Source organism: Apus apus, unplaced genomic scaffold (assembly GCF_020740795.1).
Source record: "Apus apus isolate bApuApu2 unplaced genomic scaffold, bApuApu2.pri.cur manual_scaffold_51_ctg1, whole genome shotgun sequence".
Classification (NCBI taxonomy): Eukaryota; Metazoa; Chordata; class Aves; order Apodiformes; family Apodidae; genus Apus; species Apus apus.
In genome coordinates, this window is record NW_026248856.1 from 70,931 (window position 1) to 80,108 (window position 9,178).

The 9,178-nt window shown below is 53.3% G+C and overlaps 1 protein-coding gene across 1 annotated transcript; it reads right to left on the bottom strand.

Annotated features, from left to right (window-relative positions):
- Positions 1-3,891: 3,891 nt before the first annotated feature.
- On the bottom strand, positions 3,892-4,860 carry LOC127396282 (olfactory receptor 14J1-like). The gene has a single exon (XM_051643901.1). The coding sequence runs from the start codon at positions 4,846-4,848 to the stop codon at positions 3,892-3,894; it is 957 nt and encodes a 318-aa protein (XP_051499861.1). The 5' UTR covers positions 4,849-4,860.
- Between the last annotated feature and the right edge of the window lie 4,318 nt (positions 4,861-9,178).

Genomic DNA, 9,178 nt, shown 5'->3' on the forward strand with positions numbered 1-9,178 from the left:
GCTGTGCAGAAACTGGTGACTGGAGGATTTTCAGAACTGCTCTCTTGGTTGTCTTCTTGTGCAAATCACTGCTGATGTATCTCATTGTATGTCCTGTCCATCTTTGCTAGTTTTTCTGGGGTTAGCTTATCAACTTTATGGGGTTTTATTTGCTCTCTTTTTCTTTGTCTAATGTTGTTCAGAAAGGAATGTCAGTACTTGTGCCCTTTCTAATTCTGTCTGTCCAGCTTGTGTTTGACCCAGAGACTGTGTAAATTAGGAGCCGTGCTCTCTGTGTGTTTAAACAGAATCCAGACCTTCCAGCCACTCAGAGATCCTTCCTTGGAGACCTTCTCAGAGCCTCTGTGCAGAGGGGCAGGGTAAGGGCTGCACAACAGCACTGCCAGGGAGCACCAGCACCTGGGCATATCCAAGCTGTTCCCTTCCCACTTTCCCAGGGTTGCAGGCTGCCTGGCACCAGGATCTCCTGAGCATGCCAGCCAGAGAGACACTGCCACTGACCTGCATTGCACAGAGTCATAGAGTGGGTTGGGGTGGAAGGGACCTTGAAGGTCATCTAGTTCTATTGTCCTGCATGGACAGCAACACCTCCCACTAGATCAGGTTTCTCCAAGATCCATCCCACTTGCCCTGGAACACTTCCAGGGTTGAGGCAGCAGCAGTTTCTCTGGGAAACCTGCACCAGTGTCTCACCACCCTCACAGGAAAGAATTTCTTCCTCAAGTGTAATCCCAATCTCTCTTTTCAGTTTGGTGATCAGGCAGTGAGGTGGATTAGGAACTGGTTGATGGGAAGGAGTCAGAGAGTTGTAGTCAATGGGGCAGAATCTAGTTGGAGGCCTGTGACTAGTGGAGTCCCTCAGGGGTCGGTACTGGGACCGGTGTTGTTCAACATCTTCATCAACGACCTGGATGAGGGTACATTCTGTACAAGTTTGCTGATGACACCAAGCTGGGAGGAGTGGCTGACACACCAGAAGGCTGTGCTGCCATTCAGAGAGACTTAGACAGGCTGGAGAGTTGGGCGGGGAAAAACCTGATGAAGTTTAACAAGGGCAAGTGTAGAGTTTTGCATTTGGGGAAGAACAACACGATGTCCCAGTATAGGTTGGGGGCTGACCTGCTGGAGAGCAGTGTAGGTGAAAGGGATTTGCGGGTCCTGGTGGACAGGAGGATGACCATGAGCCAGCAGTGTGCCCTTGTGGTTAAGAAGGCCAATGGCATCCTGGGGTGTATTAGAAAGGGTGTGGTTAGTAGGTCAAGAGAGGTTCTCCTCCCCCTCTATTCTGCATTGGTGAGGCCGCATCTGGAGTATTGTGTCCAGTTCTGGGCCCCTCAGTTCAAGAAGGACAGGGAACTGCTGGAAAGAGTCCAGCGCAGAGCTACTAAGGTGATTAAGGGAGTGGAACATCTCCCTTATGAGGAAAGGTTGAGGGAGCTGGGTCTCTTTAGCTTGGAGAAAAGGAGACTGAGGGGTGACCTCATCAATGTTTACAAATATGTAAGGGGTGAGTGTCAGGGAGATGGAGTTAAGCTTTTCTCAGTGATGACCAGTGATAGGACAAGGGGTAATGGGTGTAAATTGGAGCATAGGAGGTTCAAGGTGAATATCCGAAAAAATTTTTTTACTGTGAGAGTGACAGAGCACTGGAACAGGCTGCCCAGGGAGGTTGTGGAGTCTCCTTCTCTGGAGACATTCAAAACCCACCTGGACGCCTTCCTGTGTGATGTACTCTAGGTGACCCTGCTCTGGCAGGGGGGGGTTGGACTAGATGATCTTTCGAGGTCCCTTCCAACCCCTAGGATTCTATGATTCTATGATATGACATCACCCATTATGACATCACCAATCATGACGTCACCTCTTATGACATCACCAGCTCTGACGTCACCCATTATGACATCACCCATTATGACAGAATCCATTATGACGTCACCAATTACGATACCTTTAATTATGATGTCATCCATTATGATGTCTTCCATTATGACATCACCAACTATGAAGACACCCATTATGACATTACGAACTATGACCTCACCCATTATGACATCACCCATTGTGATACGAGCCATTATGACATCAGCCATTATAACTTCACCCATTATGACATCATCTATTATGTCATCACCAACTATGACATCACCATCTCTGACATCACCCATTATGACATCACCCATTATGAGTGTCCTGGTTTGAGCCAGGATTAAGCCAATTTTTCTTTTCACTGATTTTTTTTCCTTCAGTAAGCTTTCTTTTAACTAGCAACTGTGTGTTCTGCTAGGCTGATAAGACAGTGGAATGTTTTTCTAACTACTGAGGTTTCAAGGTTACACCTTCACTCCGCCGGCTCAGACACTATGGGGAGATCTCTGACCCCCCCCCCGTGGGAGGCTGAGTTAGACAGACAGCAAAATTGGCCAGAGATATTCCATTCCATATATCTACGTAAGCTCAGAGGAAGGACAGAGATCTTAGAAGACAGCTTCCTCCTTCTTCTCGCCCTCTCTTCCGTCCATGGCCGGCGTCTGGGGAGGACTCTGCTCATCCATCACCGCCGACCCTTAGGCTCGAGCTCTCCTGACCCTCATAACTCTCCGCTTTCTCCAGCAGCGGCTCCGGGATTTCTCGGGACTCTTGCCAGTTCAGGGGAGTGCTGTGGGAGTTGCTGGGGGTGGGGGGAGGCGAGAGGCTTTTGCCCATATCTGAATATATCTGTATATAATTGTATATATTTTCTTGTATGATTCATTAGTGTTTTAATTAAAGCTGTGTAGTTTAGTTTTCAATCCAGCCAAGTCTCTCTCCTTTTCTCTCTCTCCTTCCCTGACTGGGTGGGGGGGGGAGGGGATCGAGAGCATTGTTGTCGGACCTGAGTCAAACGGTGACACTTGGCCACATATTGAATAAAACTAGTGCCTTCACCTAAGATATGTGGTGTTCTGCAATTCCTCATGCTCTGATCTTGCCAGAGGCCCCCCATGTCAGGGTGAGCCACCTGTACACACACATTAACAGGGGTCAAAGCACAGCTTCACTCCTGGGGGACTTCAAAAAACTCTGGGATTTGGTCAGAAGAAACCTCACAGAGTTTTACCCAGAGAAGCAGTCAGTGCTTTGCCAGGGCAGAATCATCCCCAGAATGAGGGCTGGCTGAGAGCTGAGCAACTCAGCAGTGACCCTGAGAAGAAGGGCCTGGGCATTCAAGGAGTGTCCCAGGAGCCAGTGGTGTGTGCTCAGAGTTATAAGGCCAGTTGCAAATAGGGCAGCAGAGTGACTGCATCATTGGGAAGGGAAGAGCCATGGGTGTCACCTCCCTGGATTGTGTGAGGCCCTTGACGTGGTCCCTCAAAACATCCTTCTCTCTAACCTGGAGAGAGAAGGATTTGATGTGTGGACTGCTCAGTGCATGAGGAATGGTTGAGATGGTCAGATCCAGAGGGCAGTGGTGAATGGCTCAGTGTCCAGATGGAGATGGTGACAAGTGTCCCTCAGGGGTCCGTCCTGGGACCAGTCCTGGTTAATATCTGTATCAATGACCTAGAGAGCTGAGTGGTGCAAGTGACATGGCTGGGGGACAGGATGCCATGCAGAGCAGCTCATTTGGGTTACTGGACAGCCAAGGACTCAGAGCAAGTATTAAAAACTTTAATAATGGATCAAGAGCAAACAAAGCAGGTCCGTGTCTCAGTTGCAGTGACACAAGTGCAAACATCTTTGCAGGAACAAAACCAAGCATGACAATAACAGCAGCAGTGATGAGATATAAAATAATAATACTAATAATAAATAAAACAACATCAAACCTCCACAGAGTAGCATACCTGAAAAATCTAAAAACAAAAACCAAAAAATAAACAAACAAAAAGGGTACAATGACATAAAGTGGAATCACTTCTGGAAAGAGGCTTTAAATCTCTTACTCTTGACCAATGAAGAAATCACTTTCCTGAGGGCGTCCTTGAGCTCCTGGTTCCTCATGCTGTAGATGAGGGGGTTCAGTGCTGGAGGCACCACTGAGTACAGAACTGCCACCACCAGGTCCAGGGATGGGGAGGAAATGGAGGCGGGCTTCAGGTGGGCAAACGTGGCAGTGCTGATGAACAGGGAGACCACGGCCAGGTGAGGGAGGCAGGTGGAAAAGGCTTTGTGCCTTCCCTGCTGAGAGGGGATCCTCAGCACGGCCCTGAAGATCTGCACATAGGACACCACCATGAAGACAAAACAGCCAAATGATAAGGAGACACTAAACAAAAGAAGCCCAACTTCCCTGAGGTAGGAGTGTGAGCAGGAGAGCTTGAGGATCTGGGGGATTTCACAGAAGAACTGTCTCAGGGCATTGCCCTGGCAGAGGGGCAGTGAAAATGTACTGGCTGTGTGCAGCAGAGCATTGAGAAACCCAGAGGCCCAGGCAGCTGCTGCCATGTGGACACAAGCTCTGCTGCCCAGGAGGGTCCCGTAGTGCAGGGGTCTGCAGATGGCCACGTAGCGGTCATAGCACATGATGGTGAGAAGGGACCACTCTGCTCCAAGGAAGAAGACAAAGAACAAGAGCTGTGCAGCACATGCAGAGTAGGAGATGGCCCTGGTGTCCCAGAGGGAATTGGCCATGGCTTTGGGGAGGGTGGTGGAGATGCAGCCCAGGTCGAGGAGGGAGAGGTTGAGCAGGAAGAAGTACATGGGGGTGTGGAGGTGGTGGTCCCAGGCGATGGTGGTGATGATGAGGCCGTTGCCCAGGAGGGCAGCCAGGTAGATGCCCAGGAAGAGCCAGAAGTGCAGGAGCTGCAGCTCCCGCCTGTCTGCGAATGCCAGGAGGAGAAACTGGCTGATGGAGCTGCTGTTGCACATCTGCTGCCTCTGGGCGTGGAGACCTGTCAATAGAAAAAATATAAACCCACAAGAATTTAGAGCAGAATTCACACAAAAATATCTCCTTAATTGCTGTTAGAGACACAGAAACTGACTCTTGTCTTTCACAAAATCCTTTTGCAGGTCCTTTTCTGTACAGTCTGGTTGTTGCTGGATTTTGATCCCTGAGGGAGCTTTGAGCTCTGGAGGAGTCAGTCCTGCCCTGCAGCAAGATGATGAAAGGAAGAGGGGGTGACCCCAGACTAAATCCATCTGAGATATCAAAGAACTTTTCAGCATTTCTCCTCCAGACTCACCTACTTTTATGTCTTCTGTTCTATTTTCCCCACCACACCTGAGTTTTTAAGTTTTTAAGGCAGAAGCCTTGGCCTTTCCACTGCTCTCCAAGCGAAACCCTGAAGGTGCTGAGAAGCAGAGGGACTGTGCCTTAGTGCAGAGTGAGGACAGCTGCTCTGTCCATCAGTCTTGCTCTCAGCTGCCCTGAGCTGGCACCTCTTTCAGCTGCAGGACCATCACACACAGATGTTCTCCTGAGCAGAAACTGAACATGGCTGAGAGCAGAGCAGTCAGATTGTCCAGTGCAGCTCTCCCAGCCCCTCAGCCCATCTCATTCTCCCTGAGCAGGATCTCAGCTCTGCCCTCCCAGCCAGGGACACACAGGGCTCACTGCAGCTGCCCACAGACAGACCAGGAGCAGCATTTCCATGGCCTTGGCATGGACATGTCTTCTCCATGGGGCTCCCAGGAAACACAGAGGTGCCACAGGAGAGCTGTGCCCTTCTGGAGGGCAGCGTGCCACTCAGCAGGACCCTGCAGGGGAAGAGCCCAGTATCCCAAAGATGGGGTATCCTGACAGGAGGGTCAGCTCAGCCCCAGCCCCACACCCTGCAGTCCTCACAGCCCCAGATATCAGGCCATTGGGATGCTTTTCCTCCATGGACACAATGGCAGGACAGGACACCCAGCATCAGTGTCTGAGCTGCACCCAAATCATCACCCCCCACCCCAAGGAGAAGAAGGAGAAGAACAAGGGCAGCAGGGGCAGGAGGGGAACGTGCCAAAGTGCTGCTGCTGAGAGAGTTGGGACAGGGACACAAAGTCAGAGACTCGAGCATTTCTGCTCTGGGGTGCTGGGGTGTCTGGGAAGGGAACTCAGGACTAAGTCCCCATGATATGAAGGGCTGGGAGTTCTACAGAGGGGGAGAGGAGAGCAGGGGGTTGCTCTTGGGAAGGCATCAGCCCTGCAGGGATGGCAGGAAGGTGTCCAGATCCCCCTTCCCATGACTTGCAGGCAGCAGCTCCCTCTCCCTCCCTGCCCATGTCTCTGCTGCCTGGAGCTGTCTCTGCTGCCTGGAGCTGCTTCTCTGTCTCCATGTGCCCTCCTTAGCAGGGCTCCCAGAGCCCATCCCACCCGCCGGGTGCTCAGCTCTGCCTGGAAGACACCCCTTGTAGCAGGGACCTGCCAGGGGCAGCTCTGGCTGTGCAGGGGCTCAGCAGCAGCTCAGACAAGTCCCCACTAGCTCTGGGGTCTCAGTGCCTTCTCCAGAGTGGAAAGCTCAATTCTCATCTCCCACTGCCCACCCAGCTCACCAAGAGTACAGAACTCAAAGCACAGACTCCTTTTCTCCCAGATAAATGCTGCCTCTCTGTGCTGCTTCAGAAGGACCCTCTGCAAATGCCCTGGGGGTGATCTGGAGCTGTGAGCAGTCCTGACCCACACAGCACCCTCTCAGAAGCAGAAGGACCCGTCCTTGCCCTGCCAGGGACGACTCATTCCGCACAGAGCTTCTCCCCACAGTCCTTGAGGAGCTCCCCGGGCAGGCTGAGAGCTGCCCCTGGCAGGCAGCACAGCCCCTGCCCCAGCACACAGCCCCTCAGCTGCAGGACCCTGCTCTGACAACAGCCCTGGGCACCCCTGCCTGCACCCCTGCCTGCACCAAGATCCAAAATGGCACAACCAGAGCCACCCACACCAAAGCCCTGACACACCTCACACACCCCATAAGCTGTGGCTGTGCCAGCTGCAGGAGATGCCTCCAGGAACTGCACCCACCTTGCCCTGCACCCACAGACTCACCGTGCCAAGGGCTGCACAGATGTCTCCTCCACTCAGCTCTCACTCCTCCCCAGTCCTGAGCACCTTTAAGCTCTCTCTGCCTTGCCCATCTCCCTCAGACCCCCTGGCAGTGTCCTTCTCCCTGCTGGGCCAAGCAGAGGAGCTGCTCCTGGGCAGAGCTGTCTCTCTGCAGCACTGCCCACTTGCCAGCAGCTCCCTCCATCCCAGGAGCCCAGCTCAGAACCTTAATGAGCCCTCTGGTGGCTTTGCTGCTGAGCCCATGAAGCTGAGACAGGGAGAGGAAGCTGATGAAACCTCTGCAGAAGTCAGAGCCCAACTGCAAAGTTTCTGTCAGTGCTGATGGGTCCCAGTGAGGGACACGAGTGAGGAAGCGTCCCCAGGGTGTGGGTAGAGCAGGAAAGAGGAGGCAGGGATGGCAGGTGGGGAAGAGGAAGGTGAAGGTGGCTCTGGGGCTGAGTGACCCTGGGTGTGTTTCATGACTGCAGAGGACCAAGCCCTGTCCCCCTTCACCCAAGGTTCCAGCCCTGACCCCCAGCCCCTGGGAAGGGAGATCTTGTTCCTCACTTACTAAGTTCAGTTTGAGAATCACGGAATCATCAAGGATGGAAAAGACCTTCAGAGTCACCAAGTCCAACCACTCACCCTACAACCTGACCAGTAAACCATCACCTGATACACCCTGTCTGCCCATTTTTGAAACTCTTCAAGGGATGGTGCCTCCACCACCTCCCTGGGCAGCCTGTTCCAAGGCCTCACCACTCTTTCAGTGAAGACATTTTTCTTAATATCCAATCTGAACCTCTCCTAGAGCAACTTGAGGCCATCTCCTCTTGGCCTATGGCTGGTCACTAGGGAGAAGAGGCCACCACCCTCCTCCCTGCAACCTCCTCTCAGGCAGTTGTAGAGAGCAGGGAGGTCTCCTCTCAGCCTCCTCTTCTCCAGGCTGAACAGCCCCAACTCCCTCAGCCTCTCCTCACAAGACCTGCTCTCCAGACCCCTCTTCAGCCTCGTTGCCCTTCTCTGCACCCTCTCCAGCCCCTCCATGTCCTGCCTGTGCTGCAGTGCCCAGAACTGCCCCCAGTGCTCGAGGTGCAGCCTCACCAAGGCCAAGTACAGGGGGAGCACCTGCCTGGTCCTGCTGGTCACATTATTGCTGATACAGGCCAGGATGCTGTTGGCCTTCTTGGCCACCTGGGCACACTGCTGGCTCATCCTCACCCAGCTGCCTATCAACACCCCAGGTCCCTCTGCTGGGCAGCTCTCCAGACACTCCTCCCCAAGCCTGTAGCGCTGCCGGGGCTTGTTGTGGCCCGAGGGCAGGACCCGACATGTGGCCTTCCTGAAACTCATGCAATTGGCCATGGCCCATGAGCCAGGTCCCTCTGCAGAGCCTCTCTCCCCTGGAGCAGACGGACACTTCCACCCAGCCCAGTGTCACCTGCAGACTCCCTGGGGTGCACTCTGTCCCCTCACCCGGATCATCACTGAAGATGTTCACCAGGAGCGGCCCCAGCCCTGAGTCCTGGGGACACCACTCGTGACCGGCCACCAACTGGACTGAACTCCATGGAATGCAGCTCTTTGGGACTGCCCATCCTACCAGCTCTTTATCCAGCCAAGCCTGTGCACAGCCAGGCCACGAGCAGCCAGCTTCTCCAGGAGAATGCTGTGGGAAACCTGCTCAAAGGCTTTGCTAGAGCCGAGGCAGACAACATCCACAGCCTTTCCCTCCTCCAGTGACAGGGCACCTATCACAGAAGGAGATGAGCTTAGTCAAACAGGACCTACCCTTCATGAACCCCCTCTGACTGGGCCCCATCCCCTGGTTGTTCTCCACGAGATTTCACCCAGGTATTTATAGAACAGTTTGTCCCCCTCACTGCCCTGGCTGGCAGGTCTAGAGCAGACTCCCACAGCTATCCAACAACACAGCTATCAGCCCTGTTGGCCTTGCCCCTCATCCTGATCCAAGTGCACTCTACCTTGTTGTCATTTCAGTCTAGTTCTAGACACTCACAAGAATTCCTAACACACAGGGCCACCCCACCACCTTGTCTCCTTCCTTGTCTGTCTCTCCTGAAGAGCTGGCAGCCATCAGCAGTGGCACTCCAGCCCTGTGAGGGATCCCACCACGTTTCTGTGGAGCCACTAGGGCACAGTTTCCCTGCTGCATCAAGGCTTCCAGCTCCCCTTGTTTGTTGCCCAGGCTGCGTGGGTTGGTGCAGATGCACT

What these genes read in the sequence shown, in the direction of transcription:
- LOC127396282 (XM_051643901.1), bottom strand. Translation starts at nt 4,848, where the DNA reads ATGTGCAACAGCAGCTCCATCAGCCAGTTTCTCCTCCTGGCATTCGCA.